Below are 22,318 nucleotides of genomic sequence, written 5' to 3'. Positions count from 1 at the left end.
GTTACAAAAAGGAGTTCCCGCCTAGAATGGGTAACAAAAGAAAATAGTTTATGCACAATTAATCTGGAATATATGAACGTTTCACTTTTTGAATTATATTATGGAAGAAAATGAACTTTTCCACGATATTTTTTTTTTGAGAAGCACCTGTGTGTGTGTGTGTATATATGTATACACATATACATACACAACAATTCCACCCACTCAACTAATGGGGAGTGCAATTTACTTTCCTTAACTCAGGAGTGGCTTATTGTCAGGCATCAGCTGGCAACACGCAGGAGTTCCCGTTACAATGTGCTAGACCTAGGAGATGGACGCTGAGCAGGTGGAACACCACACCTACCATCAGCTCCCAGTACTTACCGCACAACTTGCTTCACCCAAGCTGTGCTACTCGTATGCCGAGTTGCCGGTGCCCCGGAGTCGGGACGGAACCCAGGAACTTGTGGTCCAAAGGCAAGAGCTCTACAGACCCAGACACATTGATACCAAATGATTGATAGATACCAAATAATATATTTAAAAAAGTCTCCTTGGGGAATAAGGAATTTATTGAAGAACAAGTGACAGTATAATGTAATTTATGAACAGAAGAGAAAAACATTTGCTTTACTAAAAACATCTCAATGAAAAAGGACATCAGTAGGAGAAATGAATCACCGCCATTGCCAAAACTGACACCGTTATGCTACTTAAGTCTCTTCCAGAGAAGTACAAAACGAACTTAAGTAAAAAATAAAAAATAAACAAAAAAAACCCTCTCATGCATCATCATTTATCCAAGTTCAAAAGTAACACTCAACATTTGGACTTTAAAAACAGAACAGTATGAACCGAAATGGGGGGGGGGGGGGAGATAAGAAAAACAAACAAACAAAAACGAAACAAAAACCAGGCTGGGGGAGGGCCATTTAAAATCTGCGTTGCTTATTGGGATAATCACCTTGGCCCGCGAGGCCCCTGTTGAAGCCCCCCTGCTGGCCACCCCCGACAGCAGGCATGTTGTTGTTGTTGTTGTTCCCCGGCCCGCCGGGCATCAGAGGGGCATTCTCAGCAGCGATGTTGGCCGTGCCGGCGTTGCCGCCGCCGGCGTTGCCGCCACCGCCACCTCCGCCGCCCAGAGAGTTCCTGTTCATATTAGGGGGCATCCCGCCGCCGCCACCGCCGCCCATGTGCATCCTCATGTCCGGATCCCCCCGGTTCTCCGAGAAGTTCCCCCGGAAGCCCCCTTGCTGCTGCTGCTGCTCCTGCTGCTGCCTCTTCATCATCTCCTCCTGCCGCTTCATCATCTCCTCCTCGCGCAGGCGCCGGAGCTCCTCCTGCCGGAGCTCCGCCTGCTTCCGCTTGTTCACCTCGGCGCTGTGGAGCTCCTCCATGCGCCGGAGCTCCTCCTGCCGGCGCAGGAGGTCCTGCCGCATCAGCATCACCTGGTGCTCGTGTCGGCCCGCCTCCATCTCCTGCTCCAGCTTCTCGGCCGCCTCCTTCATGTTCCTGTCCACCATCTCATACTGCAATATTAATTAGAATTGCACATTGTTATGATATGTACGTATGTATGTATATATATATATATATATATATAACCCTAAAGGTCCCTGCACACAGAGCGCGTTGTTCGGATTTTTTTGCTGCGTTTCTTCAACAGTTTTCCGAAAAACACGCACAGGGTGCAACCACCCTCCTCATGTTCCCAATCCCATCCAACATTTTGTACTATTACATTACTATAATGATATCTATTTAGGTTACATTACTATAATGATATCTATTTAGGTGTACCGGTATATATATATATATATATATATATATATATATATATATATATATATATATATATATATATATAATCAAAATGACAAATCCGCACAGGATTTATATTAACTGCTCATCTCTCCATATTCTATAACTTTTGGTAAATTAACGGGGTGCGCACGCTTTTCCGACACACCGAAGATCCGAAGCGGGGGGACATGGCGATGCGATGCGAAAAAGCGATGGTCCGACATGCGCTGCTCCCGCGCTCGCGGTTAGGGTTAGGTTAGGATTGACGTTTCGGATCAATAGTATGTCGGAACTAAAGCCTGCACCCAAATTAACCCATTCTGAACGGGAACCCATGTTGGTGTTAGCATCATGTTGTGCTTTAGCTATTGAAAAATAGCAGATCTACAAGCTCATAGCGCGCCACCGAGTGGCGCGCTACGAGCTTGTAGGTCTGCTATTTTTGAAAAATCGAAAGAACGACTGACATTTTTTTAATCTGATCTCAGGTCAGAATGGGTTGATCAGACCAGTGTGTGTCCAGTGGAAACCTCGTATGAATCTGATCTCAGGTCAGAATGGGTTAACACCCTATACTTGAGCGTACTACAGCGTCGCCGTCACACAACAGCATCAGAAGGAGCTGATCCACAAGGTCAAAACAAGACAAAGTTTCTGAATTAGAATCCTGAAAAGTAACAGCTGACTAGTGACAGCTCATGAAATGTAGAAGACGTAGTCATAGTCATTCATGAGTCATACTGAGGACCTAGTCCTGATTGGCTGCCACACACGCTGCTGTCATGTATTGGTTACTCAGGTCACATGACTCAGGAAACGGGTAACAGGAAGCAGGTAACAGAAATCTTTAGAGACACTCAATGTTATGCAACGTAATGTTATGATTGAGACGGGCCGGTTGAGAGGAGCGTTCGTTACTATAAAAAAAACAGCACTTCTTTCACCTGACAAATATCACTATGTGGTAATTTCTTGTTTTTACATATGTTCAAGCCCACCATCTCATACATAAAGAAGTGTCTTTTTTTTGTGCATTTGTAATTTATATGAAGAGGGGGGGGGGGGGGGGGGAATCATACGTCTCAAGCTTAATTATTGAGAATTTGGAACCAAATATTTAGTCTGTAAATTAAAGAGCGACTAAATGGAGCCGTATTTGGTTCCACTTTACACTCCCGAGTTATGAGATATTGGGGGTCCCTCAAATAAAAAGGTTTATAAAGAATCACGGGTTTAAAATACCTGTTGCTTCTCCATCTCCATCAGGGCCTTCCACCGCATGGCGTACTCGAACTCGAAGGAGCCTGGCTGGGCGAACCTGGGCAGCTGCTCGCGCTCCTTGTGGTACTGCTGGTTCTTGTTGACCGTCTTCTCGGCCAGGCCCTCCTCGTCGTCCAGCTGCTCCATGGGCTCCACGGTGATGGGCCTGGGGAAGGCCGTGAGCAGGAAGGCGCCGTCGGCGCACTTATCCAGAGCCTTCCGGGCGGCCGGCTTGGACGTGAACTCCACGATGCCCTTGCCCGTGGGGCGGCCCCGGTCGTCCACAATGACAATGGCCCGCTCGATCTGACCGAAGCCGCCAAACGCCTCCTCCAGCAGCTCGTTGGAGACGAACTCCGGCAGGTTCTTGACGGACAGAGCGGCGCCGTGTGTGGCGAAGCGCACGCGGACCTGCCGGCCGCGGAACGGCGTGTCGTCCAGCTCGGCCCGGGCGATCTCGGCCAGGATGCGCGTCTCCAGGCGGATGAAGCCGAAACCGCGGTCCTTGTTGATGAAGATCTCCGAGGGCTTGCCATACTTCGAGAACAGCTTCTCCACGTCGTCCTCGCTGGTGCCGGCCGGCAGGTTTCCCACAAACAGTCTGCTGCGCTGCGTGTACAACTTCTCGCCCGGCCTCCGGAAGCTCTGCAGGTCCAGGGTCAAGGCTTTCTCCTCTTTCACGTCACCTGTGGTGGCCATAGTTTATGGTTATGTTCATAGTCTCTGGTTATGATCATAAACTGCCCACAAAAGGTTTGGAATGTGGATTTCTGTCAATTATTTCTCGCCTTTAAAGATACATTTCAATTTCAAAACATTATATAATTTATCATCTACTCAGGCATTGATTTTAGTTGCCCCGCCCCCTTCCTATAGAAACCTAATGGTTTTTTAAAATAACCTCCCTCGTGTGTTTATATTTTTCTTGGAAAATGGAAAGCATCAGGGAAAGAATATGGCTCCATAAATAAACGGTGCACGTATTTGTTTATATATATATATATATAGCTCAAATTAATATCAAAATACTGAATCAAGCAACTTAAAAACTGCCTTGGGTGTTTACATAAGCCCGAGTAGACCAATTGGCACCGTTAGGGTGACAAGTTCAGTCACACGAGAGACTCAGAGTAGACCCTCTGCTTCTTTGCTTGGAAAGGAGCCAATTTAGGGGGTTCGGGCATCTAGTAAGATCGACTTCCTGGGGAAGTCCTCGATGCACATCCCACTGGAAGGAGACCGCCGGGCAGATCAAGGACAAAATGGGAGGTATTATATCTCCAAAACGGCCTTGGATCACCTCGGGATCCCCCAGGATGAAGTTACTAATGTTGCTCTGGAGAGGGAAGTCTGGAGCTCTCTGCTGGAGCTGTTGCCCCTGCGACCCAACTACGGATAAGCAGTTGAAGGACGGATGGAAGGCATTCACTCTCACTTTGCACTTGGTAAGTGTGTGCCTGGCAGCCGAGCATGGGTACTCCTCTGGTTCTAATCAGTTTCTGGTTCTGTTCATAGTCTATCTATGGTTATGCTCAACTACGGTGCCCATTTCAAGAAATCAAAAAACTTGACGCTTTAATGACTTAATTTAAAAAAAAATAGACCATCTACAAGTACAAGCTGTGGGCTTGTAGATCTGTCATGTGATTATTATAGATCTGTTCTGTAACATTGTACTGTAAAAAAAGATACATCTGTGATTGTAGATCCATAAAACGTAAGCCAAGTAGCCATTGATACATCTGCCATTTAGAGATCTCTGCTGTGTGCTTGTAGATCTGCCATTTGTGTTACATTTGACAATTTATTTGACCTTATTTTCACACAATTACCACCATTAGGTAGGTTAGGGTTAGGGTGAGGGTTTGAGGTAGGTTGTCGATCGGACCGTGGGCATATTGACGCGGACCCGAGGGAACATAGGGCTGAGGGAACATAGGTACGGTCCCCTTTAGCACACCTAATGACTGCCTAATCTTGGTGAATTGAATACACAGGATCACAATGGGAAAAAGTACTTTTAAGCTTTTTTTTAATGTCATCCTTTTAACGATCATTGTAAAATCGTACCACTGCACTATTTGCGAACTGTTAACATATTTAATTGGTAACAGGTACGCTCGCCCCTTTTCCATCTCGCCCCACTACTCTACTACCTAGCTGTAAATAACAAATGATTATTTAAAAGGCATTATCATATTAATTGATCATTGTAAAGTTCACTCTGTATATTCACGGGGCATACTAGCATGATGATGTACAGAGTATAGAGATCGACTACTATGCAATCAAATAAATCTGTATACAAGATACTTTCAGATTTCAGAGAGGGAGGGAAATACTAAATTAACTGTTAACTAAATTAAAAAAATTCGCGGGGGAGAGTTGGTAAAGGGGCGAGCAGTCTCGTATTCATTAAGTCAATACAAATCGACACCCCATTCAACAAAGGAATTGTAAGAACTCAAAAACAAATATATCTTTTAATGTTTTTTATTTGGGATGAAACCCTATACGGTGATCATTCTAGTTTCAGGTTATGCAGCTCAGCTACGGTGACCTCACCGCATTGATTTTCAAATACCCAAACCGGGACCTTAAAAGCAAGAGTTCAGAAATTGTGAAAATAAAATCCCGGTACCCTATTATATTATCCTAGTTTTAAAGCACAAATGGCCCAAAGCCACAGCACGTCGCATCGGTTCTTTACCTTCGCGACATTAGACCAATGCATTTTGTAAATAAATGTATCCATTCATTTCCACCCGGTGTTTTCATATTATATCATGAGGCTGGGGGGGGGACAAAATGTTAGCACTTAGCAGCAGCAGCACAACATGACAATACATCTTCCATGTATGGAAGCACTGCAAAAACAAGTGTTAATTTACTTCAGCCGTGGTGAAAACAGGGATATTTTAGTGTCGTTGATTTACGGGACAGCATGCGTGTTATTTCAGAATGATTGTAGGCTACAATGTGTAGCGTCGTTGGCTTGCTATTCAACAATAGCAGATATACAAGCTATGTAGGCTAGCCTACGTCTGCTATTTTGGAACATTTTATTAACAGTTCAAGTGTGAGAACCACTGATTTAGAATGCATTTTGTAGAACTGGGCTCAGGTCATATAATGTGTTCAAGAGCAGTTATTCTTAATGGGATATAATAATAGTTATTTAACCAGGACTCACCACCGCCGTGTTCTGCGGGAGGCTGGCCGTTGTTCATTCCTCCCCCGGGCGTCTTGTCCTCGGCGGCCGGGCCTTGAGGCCCCCTGTGCGGCGGGCCGTGGTTCTGCTGCGGGCCTCGGCTTCCATGCATGCTGCTGTTGCTGTTCTGGTTGATTCTTTTGCTTTTCTTCCTTTTCTCGTTGCAAACGTGTGTGTTTTTTTTAACGTTCGAGCACAAAGCGGAGCGTTTTGGTGTCGCCTTGATAACGAGAGGGAGAGAGGTTGTGCTGTCTCTCTGCAGAGCTGTTACGAAACACAAAGACAATGAAAATGGCGGCCGCCGCTCGTGCTGGTGGAGGCAGGACCCCCCCCCCCAAAAAAGCAGCGGAGAGCCGCGGCACCGCCGCCTACTGGACCGGAGGGCTTTTTGATTGATTGAATATTACAGATGTAAAAAATATATAAATAAATTACACCCGTGTGAACTGAGTGGTGCAACTCCCCTCTCTCTCTCTCTCTCTCTTTCTCTCTCATTAGCAGGCAACAGTGCAGCACTAATACCAGTGGCGGAAGGTTCCTCTAACGACAGTGGGTGCCCACCTTAGAGTAGCCTATATATTTTAAGGTGCCCACCCGCCCCGCAACTTATTATTATTGGCTTATTATTTTGCGAGTGGGTGCTTCTGTTCCTGAGCACCCACGGAGTTGACGCCGCTGACTAATACTATCTCTCTCTCCGTTTCTGGCAGCGCCCATACTGGTACATACTGGTATAGTCATATATACTGGTGCTCATGGCCACAGGTGAACACATGATAGGTGAACACATAGGTGAACACGGACATTGCTGTTCCTTGGAGTGGTTGCACCACTCAAAAAAACCCAGCAACAGCTAGAGTACAGTCAAACATTTAGTCCAAACTAATCTAATCTCCTTGCGGTCTTGTTTCCATTTAGGTAGCATCGGTCCCATGCTCACTCATCTGCGAAGAGAAAAGCCATTTAGGCCCTATGCAATTGTGCGTGTAACAGGAGAGCCATCTCATGCAGTAGAAAATAAAGTAAAGCACAACGGTTTGATTGATTGATTGATTGATTGACGTATTTATTAACAGTTTTCAGAATTACAGTAAGTTTCAAGCACAACTCAATACAAAAACTCTTAACTATGAGTGGACGACCCAATAAAGCCACTACACTTGTTTAGAGGGTCCACCTTGTTCAATTCAGTAGATTATATTATTACCTGATCAATGTGACTATACATTAGTTTCTTAAACAAACAAAACCTGCTGTTTTCTGTTTTCCCCAAAAGATTAAAAAAAATAGAATAACATGTATTGACAAAACACAAGACTCACAGGTGCCCCCGAGGGCCAATTATCTTTGACAAGACATCATTGTTATTAACAAGGCCACACCATTCATTTAAATAAAACGAAACTAAATAAACAGAAATTAATTTTGGCTCCACCACACCCTGTAGGCCTACTAGATTTGTTTACATGATTCCTGTCACAGTGCACATAGCCACATAGGAGGAGCCTTGTACTGTAGGCTGAGGACCCACCTCCTTCTTCTTCTACACACCTGTACACCTGTGATGTGACGAGTCTGACGACAAAGCTGATCCTGGGCCTACAGTGCATATTTCAGTGTTAACCTATAATAACTTATTTTACTACATTGTCATTGAGCATCATGTCCAAAGGCCCCTGGTAGCCAAGTCAAGGGCCCCTGGTAGACAAAGGCCCCTGCACCCTGGTAGTCAGGGGCCCCAGAGCATATATAATTATATGCCCCATCTCATTAGCACATGGGCCTGGTTCTCAAGGCACAACACCAGAGGGACCTTCACATGCGCGGGTGATACATTAATTCTAGGCTACTATTATGCCAAATGTGTTCTCTACCAACACAGAAATCAATAAGTGGGATTCTCTACCATTCTTCAAAACCGCCCTAAAAGAGCACCTGTTGCAACTGTCCTAGACACGACTTTTAGCTCGCCAAAGGAAATGGAACCCGGGAACAGGGCTTTTTGTGTTATCCTTTTATCAGTATTTCATAACTGTAGGCTACCTCTGTACTTTTAGCAAACTGTTAATAAAGTATTCGATCGATCAATCAATAAATCAATCAATCAATCAATCAAATCCGTCCATCAATGGTCACAATTACACTAATGACCACAAAAGACAGGACAGTTGACCAAATAACGGAAGCAATGTTCTTCTGGTACTGTAGTTCGTTCGACCATTTTGCCAGTTTAGGATGCCCAAAGAATGCAGGGGTTGAGCTAAGAAAGATGATCTACTACATGTTGTAACCTTTGTCAACCACTTGGTGGCAGTAAATACCTTAGGTAAATACTCACCCACCAATCGAATTCAACGCGACCAGACGTTTTATTTGTGCGACGCTGCAGTGCTGATTTCTCGATTTCGCGGGAGACTAGACTAGTCTACTCTGGATGCTCTGCGAAGGAGAGCGGATTGCAATCTGAGTCTAATAATAACAATATATTAATAATAACTCAACCTGTTGACCAACCATAGAGTGACCAACACATCATCCGTTCATTCTAAGCAGGTGAGTTGTCTAAACATAATGTTTAATAATATAACATTACGTCTGTTGTCCAAATGGTTTAAATTAAAACGACCTCCTTCATGCATGTAGTACAAAAAGGAAAGGCGAAATAGGCAGATCTACAAGCTCACAACGCGTCGCGAGCTTGTAGATCTATTTTTCACATACATATTCATAACATTCATAATAAATGATGAAGCACTATGCTTTCATACTGTAGCTGTCTTACCTGTCTACTGTCTGTACAGTAGCTGATAAAGAGGTAAACAAACCACCTTTTACTAGAGATGCTCCGATCGATCGGCGACCGATCATGCCTGTATCTGATCGGATCGGATTCTCAAAATCAATCAAAATTGCCGATCAAAATGCCCGATTAAAACAGTGGCGAAAAAGTGACTCTCAGAAAGGTAGGCGGGAGATAGCCAGCGCTGGAGAGAGAGAGAGACAGAGGTGGAAGAAAAGAAAGGAGAAAAGAAAGCAGCCAGAGAGCACCCTACTCTAGAGCACCACCACCATGAAATATCTGGGTGACGCAGTGTTGACAAACGTGCTTCTGTTTAACGTCATCAAAGTCCCCCTTGCAATGGACTCCCTTCCCAGACCCCTTGTACTGCAGTGGAGACTGTGGAGTAACTGCCTCCCATTTACATTTCACAAAAGTTTTGCTCGTGTCGTACGTTACGTTCCAGTCCAAAAAAGCGATTGAGAAACCTGTGCAATTTCATCCAGACCAAAAGCAATGCCCCCGCTGTTAATTTAGCATCGCATTGTAAACAGCTGTCTGAGCTGTGCCTCGTTATAGCCACACAAGTTTCTAATTTGCGGTCACAGTCGCGACACTTTTCAGTTGTGTGGTACTAATATAATATGGATTTAACTGTAACATAAAGTTCTATCCAGACTAGTATCTCCCATCTCCCAGTCACGGAGCTGGGACTGACACAGACACATAGACGCGACGACGAGGCGCAGCATATCCAGCTAGAACCTGGAAGCCAGAAGTGTTGCCAGTATAACTCTATGGCAGAAACAAGCAACCTAGGTCTATACAAAATAAGCCAAAAAGAAGCAACACTGGTCGTTTCTGGCCAGTGTTGCCACATCTGTTTATAAGCGACTTTGGGATTACTTTTGTAGATTGACAAAATATTGGGAATCCTTTGCTCTTGGCATGAACATGTTTGAGAACCACTGCTCTAAAATAATATCAGACAAAGTTTGAGCCACAAACACATTGCTCTCTCTCTTGTCCTTTTGCATGAATTAAATAGGCCTATTCATGATTCTGCTTATAGAGAAGTAGCCTATGTTAGTTTGTTTTATGGAAACAGTTGTTTGTGTTGAATGTGCTAATTGCACAGAATTATTAAAAAGAGAGAAAATGAGCAAGCCATAAAAGAATGCACATTGCACTCGTCTTTTCATACGTCATGTGGAAATAAGGTAAATAAAAAAGTAACATTAATGTTGTCATTTTAGCAACATTCTTTTGGCCCCTTGCCATTTTCATAATGTGGCCCACATTATGAGCTATTTGAGTATCCCTTGTTTACTGTGTCAGAAAAGGACACCAAACTCGCAGTTTTGCAATGTGTGAATTCACAACGCTGTGATCGGTATCGGCAGGTACTGCGTCCAGTGATCGGTGATCGGCCCCAAAAAACCTGATCGGAGCATCTCTACCTTTTACATGATTATTATTATCGCCAGAATAAAATACAACTTTCTTAAATAATGAAATCATACTTCATGTTCTCGTGCAGCCCTGGAAAGATTATTATTATTATGATTATTATGTTTTTTTCTACGGTTCTCAGTTACTTTCTGGGTTCATGGCATAAAGGAATTTCTTCTTGTATAGCTAAATGATATAATTATATATTTGACAAGATGTTTTACTACATTGACATTTTTGTTTTCATATATGTAGGCTATATATAAACATTTAGCCTATTATTATTAGTAGTAGTAGTAGTAGTAGTAGTAGTAGTAGTAGTAGTAGTAGTAGTAGTAGTACAACATTCAAATAAATACACACAGTACTTGAAAGCTAGCCCCGCGAGTCAGAACCTAATAGTGGTGAAGTTTCTGATTTTGTTTTAGACTCCATACCATGGGGTCCTGTTCCATCGCTAACCTGCTACCTGGTACACAAACATAAATAAACATGAATACCTTCGGAAACGTCGTTTCTGCGGCGTTTGAGTGATTCTGATCGTTTGAGTGATTCTGATTCTGAGAGCTACAAGATGCAACGGAAACCGCTGCAAATTTCCCTGCATTTTTAATCTGTGTTGGACCGATTTTGGAAGCTTTGATTCCTCTCTTCCTTCCTTGTTTATTGACATCCCATTGTACCGCCAATAAACAAACAAGGAAGAGAGGAATCAAAGCTTCCAAATCGGTCAAACACAGATTAAAAATACTTAACGGCTTCCGCGGCACAGGAAGATTCGCAGCGGTTTCCGTTGTATCCTATAGTTCTCAGAATCAGAATCACTCAAACGATGAGAATCACTCAGACGCCGCAGAAACGACGTTTCCGAAGGTATTTATGTCTGCGTTCTATATCACTTGCATAAGAAAACACATTTCCGAACAGGGACCCCATGGGTTCGGCACGATAGATTGAGCTGACCCAGGGGGTTCCGAGAGGGGCTACTTGAATGCATACATTCACTCTCATTTTGTCAGTTAAGTTTGGAGATAAGTAAGCGCTTTCAGACAGACTGTCCCCAACGGTGTGATGTCCCCTCCCTCTCTCTCTCTCTCTCTCCCAGTCATGTTCTCAGACCTAAGTGTCCACAAGGAGGGGGGTCCGTCCCTGTTGTGTCGTCCGGACGGTGACGAGCAGCAGCGCGAGGCTGCCGAGGTGTTCCAGAGGGTGCTGCCGGCCTACACCCCCTGCTGCGAGGCCTACCGCATCGGGGAGAGGAACTTCAACCGGCAGTACGCTCACATCTACGCCACCAGACTCATGCAGATGAGGCCTCTGCTCACGGAGAGGGCCCAGCAGAAATGGGGTGGGTTCTGTTCTGCTTTGTAGCAAAGAGCTCTTTAGGGAGAGGGCCTAGCAGAGATGGGTTGGGTTCTGTTCTGCTTTGTAGCAAAGAGCTCTTTAGGGAGAGGGCCTAGCAGAGATGGGTTGCGTTCTGTTCCGCTTTGTAGCAAAACGCTCTTTGGCCCTTTTTTCCACCAGGGGTTGAACCGGTTCAGTTATTTTTGCCTGCCTAAAATTGAACCAGTTGGTTCAGAACTGGAACCAGAAAATGGCCACCTGTTCCGTGAAAGCACCAAGGTTCCAAACAAGAATGTAAAACGGAACTAGTTTTAGAACCAAGTTATTTTGGTGGAAAAGGAGCCTTAATGGAGAGGGCCTAGCAGAGATGGGTTGCGTTCTGTTCTGCTTCCTAGCGAAACACTCGCGCACCACACGGCCTGTGTAGAATAAGACCCTTCACATCTGTGGTTGGCCGGGGTGCAACGGTTAATCAAACTAATAATCAAAAAAACATAAAAGTGTGAGATTGTAGATGGGCTATTTTTGTTAAGTAATGGACAGAATAGGCTCTGTGGGACTGGGGAAAAACTGGGGAAAAACTTACATAAATCTGTTATTTGATTTTCATTGTGTGTGTGTGTGCGTGCGCGTGTGTGTGTGTGTGTGCGCGCATGTACGTGCGTGTCTTGCAGGAGAGGACGTGTGCATCAGGAAACTGTGTGATCTGCATCTGCAGGCAGGGGAGCAGTGTTGCATTGTGGGAACTCTGTTCAAGCACATGGAGCTGCAGCCGTCCATCCTGAAGGAGATCAGCGAGGAGGTCAGAGGTCGCGAAATAACCCCAAATACGTTGAGGTCATTTGTGAAACTTTAACCCATTCTGACCTGAGATCAGATTCTAAAAATGTCTTCTACGTCAGTCGTTCTTCGATTTTTCAAAAATAGCAGACCTACAAGAGTGGCGCGCTATGAGCGCGCCGTGTATCTGTAGATCTGCTATTTTTCAATAGCTAAAGCATAACATGGTGCTTACACCAAAAGGGGTTCCCGCCCAAAATGGGATAACGTCGCTGTTGGGCAGAAACCTCTTATCTCTATATTCAACATTTGTTTCGTATTTTAAATACAGATTAAGAAAAGCGAGTGAGGGTAAAACCTCTTATGAGCAATGGGGAAGAGTGTAGAAAGTGAAGGAAGAATAATTTAGCAACCGGAGTTGCTAAATTATTCTGGATCCAGTACAGAGTATATAAACGTATACGATATGTACAGGGGGTGTTGTGTCAAACCAAGAGAATAAGACGGCCACAAAGGGGCTGTTGCCGATTGGAATACAGTTTAGTATGTACTGTATCTGTCTGGCGTTCAGCATGACCTCCTGCCCCAGCCCACACGCACCACTGGTTTACTATTCAATGTATGTGTATGTCACACCAAGTACACAACTGGTGTTTATGTAATGTACCTGTTGTTTCCAGCATAACCTGCTGCCCCAGCCCGCGCGCACCAAGTTCACCAGCGACACAGACGAGCTGATCCTGGAGGATGAGCTGCAGAGGATCAAGTTGGAGGGCAAAATTGACAAACACAAATGTGTCACAGGTGAGTCTGTCGTTCGCATCCACTGTCGGGCTTCATTTGATCAGCACTAAAGCCTCATTTATCTTCATTACTTGACAAGTACTGCGATCGGCTGCGTATGCATGTCTGTGTTGTCCACCGGCCAATGGGCATGTATGTATGTATGTATGTCGGTGTTGTCCACCGACCAATAAGGGACCACCATTCTTGATGACGTAACTAAGGTACATTTGGTGATCGGCTGGGTATGTATGTATGTCGGGGTACGAATGGTGGTCCCTTATTGGCTGTTGATGGTGACGTAACTAAGGTAAGTTTCAAGAAGCAGTACTTGCGCACTCTACTTGCGCACAAGTAGGCCATGCGTAGAGGCCGTTATGCCAATTGATTCCAGAAGGGTTTGGGTGCAAGTAGATGGTAGATGTAGTTTTCATTTGTAAACCCCCCTCCCTCAGGTAGTGTGATTGCCATATACGGAGCAGAGAAGAATGATGGGAAGTTTACAGTAGAGGATTACTGTACCGCTGATCTGCCTGTGCAGAGTCCTAGACCTGCTCTCAAAGAGGACAGGTACACACACACACACACGTTTGCATTATTGAAGGAGTAGGTCTGCAATGCAATGCACACTGCAATGCACTCTTTTCAGGACTGCCTAAGAAAACAACTGACAGACTACAACTTGTCCAAAATGCAGCAGCCAGAGTTTTAACTAGAACTAAGATGAGAGAACATATTACTCCAGTTTTGGCATCACTGCACTGGCTTCCGGTTGTTTTTAGGATTGATTTTAAAATTCTTTTACTTGTCTATAAAGCTCTCAATGGTCTCGCACCTTCCTACCTACATGACTGCCTGCCTAAATATGTCCCAAACCGCCCCCTAAGGTCTTCCACTGCCGGCCTGCTCGCTTTGCCAAAAAAAATGGCAACTAAAAAACACGGGGAAGCAGCTTTTTGCTTCTACGGGCCGTCGGTATGGAACAAGCTCCCACTGTACCTTCGTCAGGCAGCCTCTGTAGACATTTTTAAAGCTCAGCTCAAGACCCACTTCTACAACATTGCTTTTAATTGATCTTTTATTTTTTTATTTTTTGTTATTCATGTCCTCACTGCATTACTGCTTGTTTTTAATGTTGTTGCCATGCTTTTCTTTTATCCTCCATTTCTCTGTAAAGCACTTTGAGCTGCATTTCATGTCATGAAAGGTGCTATACAAATAAAGTTTTATTATTATTATTATTATTATTAGGTCGGGAGTGGCTTATTGTCGGTATCAGCCGGTAACACGCGTGAGTCTGTCCCCGTTACAATGCACTACAGACCCCTGGGAGATGGAGTCTGTCCCCGTTACAATGCGCTATAGACCCCTGGGAGATGGAGTCTGTCCCCGTTACAATGCACTATAGACCCCTGGGAGATGGAGTCTGTCCCCGTTACAATGCGCTATAGACCCCTGGGAGATGGAGTCTACCCCCGTTACAATGCGCTAGACCCCTGGGAGATGGAGTCTGTCCCCGTTACAATGCGCTATAGACCCCTGGGAGATGGAGTCTGTCCCCGTTACAATGCGCTACAGACCCCTGGGAGATGGAGTCTGTCCCCATTACAATGCGCTACAGACCCCTGGGAGATGGAGTCTATCCCCGTTACACTGCGCTGCTATAGACCCCTGGGAGATGGAGTCTATCCCCGTTACAATGCGCTACAGACCCCTGGGAGATGGAGTCTGTCCCCGTTACAATGCGCTATAGACCCCTGGGAGATGGAGTCTGTCCCCGTTACAATGCGCTATAGACCCCTGGGAGAGATGGATTGCTGAGGTGGAGCGCCACGCCCACCATCAGCTCCCAGTACTTCCCGCACGACTTGCTGCACCCAAGCCGTGCTACTCATTCAACTGAGTTGGTGGTGCCCCGGGATCGGACCCATGAACTCGTGGTCCAAAGGCGAGAGCTCTGAGCTAGGCTTGTGAGGATATCGACATTTTGGGTCAACCCATTTTATGAATGCCACACAATTTGTTTTGTGTGTGTGTGTGTGTGTGTGTGTGTGTGTGTGTGTGTGTGTGTGTGTGTGTGTGTGTGTGTGTGTGTGTGTGTGTGTGTGTGTGTGTGTGTGTGTGTGTGTGTGTGTGTGTGTGTGTGTGTGTGTGTGTGTGTGTGTGTGTGTGTGTGTGTGTGTGTGTGTGTGTGTGTGTCATCATTAACCCTAAGCCAAAAATAGTACATCCATCTACCAGCTCACAATGTGCCACGCTGAGACGCGCCGTGAGTCTCTTTACATCGGCTATGTGCGACACCGACGTGCAAACCCGAGTATAAATCTGGCATAACTCCCAATCGCTATAGACGTTCCAACCCTAAAGGTCATTACGCACTGGCGAATTAGCGACGCGATGCGAATAAGCGATCTGAAAATGCGAAATGTTGCGTGTTGCAGTTCGCCTGCGACTCTCTGCAAAATATGACACCAGACTGAGCGAACAAATAAAGAGCGAAAACGGTCGCATTTTCGCACATTCGCACACTGACGTGGAAGCTTGCATGGACTTCAATTGTTTTTTTTTTTAAATGCAAATTATTCACACGAATATATCTCGTCGCCAATTCGCCAGTGTGTAATGAATGACCTTAACCCAGAGCGAATGACGCATGCTCCAGGTGCTGTATACTGTACATACTGTACATGCTTTATTGCGGGAGGGAGGGTGCAGGATATCGCCTAATGGAATTATTTGAGATAATCACAATTAATTTAGCATAATCGTCCATGTCCATACATTTAACAATTTTTTTTTTTTTCTTCCCAAAATAGCAGACATAGCAGATCTACAAAGTTGACTTTGTGACGCTTGCAAGCTTGTAGATCAACTATTTCCGTTAGTATTTCGTCTTTTTTTTTGGAGAGTTTTCTTTTTATTATTAAATGTGTCCTATTTCTTTTGTATATTTAATTAAGTTATATTTGTGATTTGTGATTACAAAGTGATTACAAAGCCAACATAAATACAAATTGTAACATTCCAATGTTCAATGCAAAAAGAACACAATTAAATCGTTAATCGCAATTATTTGTGTGACAATTAATCGTCACCTTAAATGTGTAATCGTGCACAGCCCTACTTGGTAGTGACGTTGCATTGTGTGTGTGTGTGTGTGTGTGTGTAGGTTTGTGTTGCTGGCCTCGGGTCTGGGTCTGGGCAGTACCCGCGCTGACAGCATGCTGGGCCTTCAGCTCCTGGTTGACATGGTGACGGGTCAGCTGGGCGGTCAGGGCGAGCAGGGCGGAGCTGCAACCATCTCCAGGGTCCTACTGGCTGGAAACCTGCTGAGCCGAGACACCCAGGACAAGGAGGCCACCACTAAGGTGAGTGTCCTTTTTTTCCTTTTGGACAATGCAGGACAGTATACAGGGAGGGAATGAGGCATTGCCCCCCCAGGTGAAGGAGTTTTAAGTATCTCGGGAGTCTTGGTTCTCGAGGGGAGGACGGAGAAGGAGAGAATCGGAGCGGCAGGGGGCGGTATTTCAGTCGATGTACCGCACTGTTGTGACGAAAAGAGAGTTGAGCCAGAAGGCAAAGCTCTCTGTCTACCGAGCAATCTTCATTCCTACCTTCACCTATGGTCATGCAGTATTAATAATATAGTAAAATATATAAACAGCCATGTTAAACACTTATACTTACTTATACTGTACCTCTCGTATGCAAAATAGTGAAAAAGGCCGATGTACAATCACATTTATTCCATGACTTCAGTCCGAAGGAACTTGTGATTTTGTAAAGATGACACAAAGGCCGAGGCTCAGGATGCCACAGTCCCAACGCAACACGCACAGCGCCCTGTCTCCGGCACACGCGTATAGCCGAAGAATTTATCTAATCCGACATTCGCCGCTGGGAGTCAGTAATTAAACAGCGCCAGCCACCTGCTGCGCTGAGGAGGGCCAGCTGGTCGGTAATAACCGAGTTCAGTTGTTTGTTTGAACGCAACCTGAGAGCGTCTATTAAAGTTCTCATGCAGTCGCCACCGCTGTTTTCAGTAATTCGAATAGAAACCAGCATGTCTTCTATGGAAGCTTGCCGCGCACCGAAAACAGCACATAATTTCGGTCATTAGTTATATTAAGATTAAAAACGGGTTTGAAGTGGTCAAACTTCTAAACTAGCAATAGAATACATTTTTAGATATATTAGAAGCATCTTCCCTTAACATGAATGGTCTCAGAAATGTCCTAAAATAAAAAAGGTTTAAAGCTTCAACCTATTTTGATTTCTACAACTGCTTGGCTACGTGTATATAGAGCAGCACCAACGTTTCCATGAGATTGTTTTCACGAGATATTTTGCTTTATAATGAATGATACACAGTAGTGTGTATACGGGACTGGTTCAGCTGTCTACTTTGTTTCTCTTCAGGCCCAGCACATTCAACTGTTTCAGTACCTGACCACCAATAAATAGCTGTTTGTGTGTCTTCAGCCCAAGTACCTGACCAATGAATAGCTGTTTGTGTGTCTTCAGCCCAAGTACCTGACCAAGAAGACCCAAGCTGGCAGTGTTGAGGCCATGCGTCTGCTTGACGAGATGCTGCTGCAGCTGGTGGTGAGGCCCCTTCGTTCCTTCAACTTCTCTCTCTCTCTCTCTCTCTCTCTCTCTCTCTCTCTCTCTCTCTCTCTCTCTCTCTCTCTCTCAGCCATTAATTTAGTCACCCTTCTGGCAGAATGCAAATGTTGTCCAGCAGGGGGAGTGGTTACACCAGGCTAGGGGGGGGGGGGGGGGGGGGGGAACAAAATATTTTGAGATTGAGGTCGGCAGCCTAATCATACTATAATTATACTATAATCACGTGTCACTGTGACTGCCATAGCTCCTCACCGCCTGCACCAATCACTCCCACTTTTCACACAGGCATTGACCATAATAACATGGAGGTCTTAACAAAACGTATAAATTAATAATGAATTGATTAGTGAATAAAAAATGCGAAAGCGCACTCCGGGCGCAGGGGCAATATCTTACAACGGCCGGGTAAGGGCTAGTACATATAATTCTAGGGGTTCTTGACATGAAAGAGTTTGAGCACCACTGCTATAGAAACATAGGTTTTCTATAGAGACATTTGTAGAGTCTGTTCTCAGGTCTTAGTGGGTTAATTGTTAATCCAAAGCTTTCTCTCGTGTGTGTGTGTGTGTGTGTGTCCGTGTGTCCCCTCTCAGAGCTCTGTCCCAGTGGATGTGATGCCAGGACATCATGACCCCACCAACTACACGCTCCCCCAGCAGCCCCTGCACCGGTGCATGTTCCCCCTGTCCTCCGTCTACCCCACCCTGCAGCTGGTGCCCAACCCCTACCAGGCCAGCATGGATGGAGTGAGGTGAGACGCACACACACACACACACACACACACACACACACACGGATGACAGTTTTATGAACAATATATATATATTATTTTCTTTCCATTTTCTTTTTAACCCTAACCTAAAGCCTAAAAATAGCAGCTCTACAAGCTCATGCAACGCACTGCGAGCTACCGGTGCAAGTCTCCAGCGTGCAAATCGGGCATAACTCTTATCTCGAAATCTCTAAACATAATGTCCTAAGGTTTCATTCTAACCCCAACCTGAGCCTTTTTGTAATTGTAAATACATCGAGAATGGTTCCTTGCGATGTCTACTTACTGTGGCAACGCAGGGGAGAATAGGCACAGATTCACAATAAAACAAGAGGCTCAGTGTCAGATTCAACAAAAACTTAAATTGTCTTTTGTTAAAGTGTTAGGGGAAGTGGAAAACGGGGCAAAACGTCAACATAGGGTTCCTCTTGTCAGGGGCTGGGGCTTCTATTCACATGCAGTCCTGTGGGCAGAGCAGAGAGAGAGAGCTATAGTGACTACTTTAGTTGGGGGAGAGTGCTGTAGGCTCTCCCTTGTGGAGTTCAGTCGGCTTGAGAGATCTCTCTCATACCAGCCTCCTCATGAACAGTGAGTGATTCCTCCTTCCTCACTCCTCCATTAGTTCAAACTGACTCACCAGACAGCTTGGGCCGTCGGCTCTTTAATTAAAAGCTTCTGGTGATTGCCTTACCGGCTGCAGGTGCGTCCATGTCCACCAGGCTCCCATTGGCTGCAATACCTGTACAGGGTGATATACTCCCTCTATCACCTCCCCCCAGCCTCATTCTGTGAGGAATAGGGCCTGGCTGTTTTCCCTGGTTATCCACATTACGCATGCACACGCACACGCACACACACACACACACACACACACACACACACACACACACACACATATGTGGTGGTGTTTTTTCCGCTGCAGGTTCTTGGGCACGTCGGGCCAGAACATCAGTGACATCCAGAAGTACAGCAGCAAGGACGACCACATGGACATCCTGGAGGACACTCTGCGACTGAGACATCTGGCCCCGACCGCACCCGACACTCTGGGTAAAAAACCACATGCACCGAGCATAGAACTGAGACATCAGGCACCCGACACTCTGGGTAAAAAGCACATGCACCGAGCATAGAACTGAGACATCTGGCCCACCGACACTCTGGGTAAAAACCACATGCACCGAGCATAGAACTGAGACATCTGGCCCACCGACACTCTGGGTAAAAACCACATGCACCGAGCATAGAACTGAGACATCTGGCCCCGACCGCACCCGACACTCTGGGTAAAAAAGCACATGCACCGAGCATAGAACTGAGACATCTGGCCCCGACCGCACCCGACACTCTGGGTAAAAAAGCACATGCACCGAGCATAGAACTGAGACATCTGGCACCCCGACACTCTGGGTAAAAACCACATGCACCGAGCATAGAACTGAGACATCTGGCCCACCGACCGCACACCGACACTCTGGGTAAAAAGCACATGCACCGAGCATAGAACTGAGACATCTGGCCCCCCGACACTCTGGGTAAAAACCACATTCGCCGAGCATAGAATTGAGATATCAGGCACCCGACACTCTGGGTAAAAACCACATTCGCCGAGCATAGAACTGAGACATCAGGCACCCCGAGACTCTGGGTAAAAACCACATGCACCGAGCATAGAACTGAGACATCTGGCCCCCCGACACTCTGGGTAAAAAGCACATGCACCGAGCATAGAACTGAGACATCAGGCACCCCGAGACTCTGGGTAAAAACCACATGCACCGAGCATAGAACTGAGACATCTGGCCCCCCGACACTCTGGGTAAAAAGCACATGCACCGAGCATAGAACTGAGACATCAGGCACCCCGACACTCTGAGTAAAAAGCACATGCACCGAGCATAGAACTTGAATTCAACAGAGGGTATAATTATGCACATGCATGAAGTGAGTGGCAAAGTGAGATTAACGTTGTTTAATGCAATCACATAGGACTTTTCTCTTTGAACCTGGTCTTCCCTCATTTGGGCATGCTGTTAAGTTTAACCCATTTTGGGGCGGGAACCCCTTTTGGTGTTGGCATTATGTTATGCTTTAGCTATTCAAAAATAGCAGATCTGCAAGCTCATAGCGAGCTTGCAGCTTTTAATCGAAGAACGACTGACATAGAAACGTAGCTTTTTCAGAAAACTGTCAGGATGTAGAAGACATTTTTAGAATCTGATCTCAGGTCAAAATGAGTTAAGTTTAAGGTAGGGCACTTTTTCCAAACGTGGCTGATCTACAAGCGCAGAGCGCTGTTTGTCATGGGCGGTCACTGTGTTGACCGTGTGTGTGTGTGTGTGTGTGTGTGCGTGTGCGCGTGCTGTCAGGTTGTTACCCGTTCTACCAGAAAGACCCTTTCATCATAGAGGAGTGTCCTCATGTGTACTTCAGCGGCAGCGCCCCTTCCCTTCAGTGCAGAACCGTCCAAGGTCAGTGGCGATGCCTTGCATGTCCGTTACGTTACTTTACCTGCTTGTCCCCGTGTCGTCCTAGTGCTTAACTTATACTCTATACATTGATTTTGTTTCAGTTATGAATACAATTTAATTTAGGTTTTTAGTCATGTGAAAAGTTGTAGTCTACAGTTCTAATCGACTAAATCAACTAGTCAACTATCTACAGTTTATTTTGCCGGGTTACACTTGGTTGCACAGTGAAAATAGTGAGCGTCTTTGTCGTCCGTCCCCCCGCTCAGGTCCAGAGGGACAGGAGGTTCTTCTGGTGACCGTCCCAGAGTTCTGCAGCACTCAGACCGCCTGTCTGGTCAACCTGCGGACGCTCCAATGCCAGCCAATCAGCTTCTCTGCTTTCTCCCCCGACGATAATGACAACGACGATGGCGAGATGAACGTCAGCCACTGATGAAGGGGTTAAACCCCCCTCTTTGAGAACCGCTGTTGTAAACGACATGCCAAAAACAGTCCTCAGTGTCAGCTGGACCACAGTCGATCGCATCGTTAGCCGGAAAACTACACAAGCTGGCGCTTACTGTTCCATTATACTTTGTCAACGGCTCTTAACCCATTTTGGACTGAGGTCGATTAAAAAAAAAGGCTTCTAAATCCTAACATTTTTCAGAAAAAAACCCATGTTTCGATGTCAGCGGTGCTCAACCTTTTTCATGTCAAGGACCCCCAGAATTATCTCTATTGGGCCCACGGACCCCCCCCATCTCAAAATATATAGTTCCAGGGACCCCCCAGAAGCCAATATTTTAGTTAAAAATGTTCGCTCTGAAATATACAGTATATTCAAAGATTTGCGCCACATTTTCACGACTTTTGAAAAATAGACCTACAAGCTCCGAGCTTGTAGATCTGATATTTTTCAATAGCTAAATTATAACATGTTTAAAACACCAAAAGGGTTCCTGCCAACACATACCGGTCTGTTCATCGTGCACCAAACACGTAGCGGATCTACAAGCTCATAGTCGTAGATCTCCTATTCCCCGAATAGGGGTTCAAGTGGTTCATATGTTTGT

At 45.5% G+C, this 22,318-nt stretch overlaps 2 protein-coding genes across 2 annotated transcripts; one reads left to right on the top strand and one right to left on the bottom strand.

Moving 5' to 3' along the window:
• Positions 1-517: 517 nt before the first annotated feature.
• nono (non-POU domain containing, octamer-binding) lies at positions 518-6,546 on the bottom strand. The gene is made up of 3 exons (XM_080765100.1): positions 6,239-6,546; positions 3,028-3,731; positions 518-1,511 (listed from the first exon to the last, which is right to left on the bottom strand). Exons 1-3 carry the CDS (start codon positions 6,366-6,368, stop codon positions 915-917), a joined length of 1,431 nt encoding a protein of 476 aa, XP_080621226.1. The 5' UTR covers positions 6,369-6,546; the 3' UTR covers positions 518-914.
• Positions 6,547-8,663: 2,117 nt separating this feature from the next.
• pold2 (polymerase (DNA directed), delta 2, regulatory subunit) lies at positions 8,664-22,270 on the top strand. The gene is made up of 11 exons (XM_080765000.1): positions 8,664-8,809; positions 11,593-11,835; positions 12,506-12,633; positions 13,292-13,415; positions 13,850-13,964; positions 16,564-16,762; positions 17,919-17,999; positions 18,614-18,771; positions 19,715-19,842; positions 21,162-21,263; positions 21,530-22,270. The coding sequence occupies exons 2-11, from the start codon at positions 11,595-11,597 to the stop codon at positions 21,694-21,696; spliced, it is 1,443 nt and encodes a 480-aa protein (XP_080621126.1). The 5' UTR covers positions 8,664-8,809; positions 11,593-11,594; the 3' UTR covers positions 21,697-22,270.
• The last annotated feature ends 48 nt before the right edge of the window (positions 22,271-22,318 follow it).

The sequence above is a fragment of the Protomyctophum bolini genome (assembly GCF_963924005.1).
Source record: "Protomyctophum bolini genome assembly, chromosome: 6".
Lineage (NCBI taxonomy): Eukaryota > Metazoa > Chordata > Actinopteri > Myctophiformes > Myctophidae > Protomyctophum > Protomyctophum bolini.
This window is presented reverse-complemented; position numbering and strand designations above follow the sequence as displayed.

Coding starts and splice junctions, on each gene's coding strand:
- nono (XM_080765100.1), bottom strand. CDS start 6,368: ATGCATGGAAGCCGAGGCCCGCAGCAGAACCACGGCCCGCCGCACAGG. Junction 3,732..6,238: donor TCCCGCAGAACACGGCGGTG/GTGAGTCCTGGT, acceptor TGGCCACCACAG/GTGACGTGAAAGAGGAGAAA. Junction 1,512..3,027: donor TGGAGATGGAGAAGCAACAG/GTATTTTAAACC, acceptor TTAATATTGCAG/TATGAGATGGTGGACAGGAA.
- pold2 (XM_080765000.1), top strand. CDS start 11,595: ATGTTCTCAGACCTAAGTGTCCACAAGGAGGGGGGTCCGTCCCTGTTG. Junction 18,000..18,613: donor AGATGCTGCTGCAGCTGGTG/GTGAGGCCCCTT, acceptor GTCCCCTCTCAG/AGCTCTGTCCCAGTGGATGT. Junction 18,772..19,714: donor GCCAGCATGGATGGAGTGAG/GTGAGACGCACA, acceptor TTTCCGCTGCAG/GTTCTTGGGCACGTCGGGCC.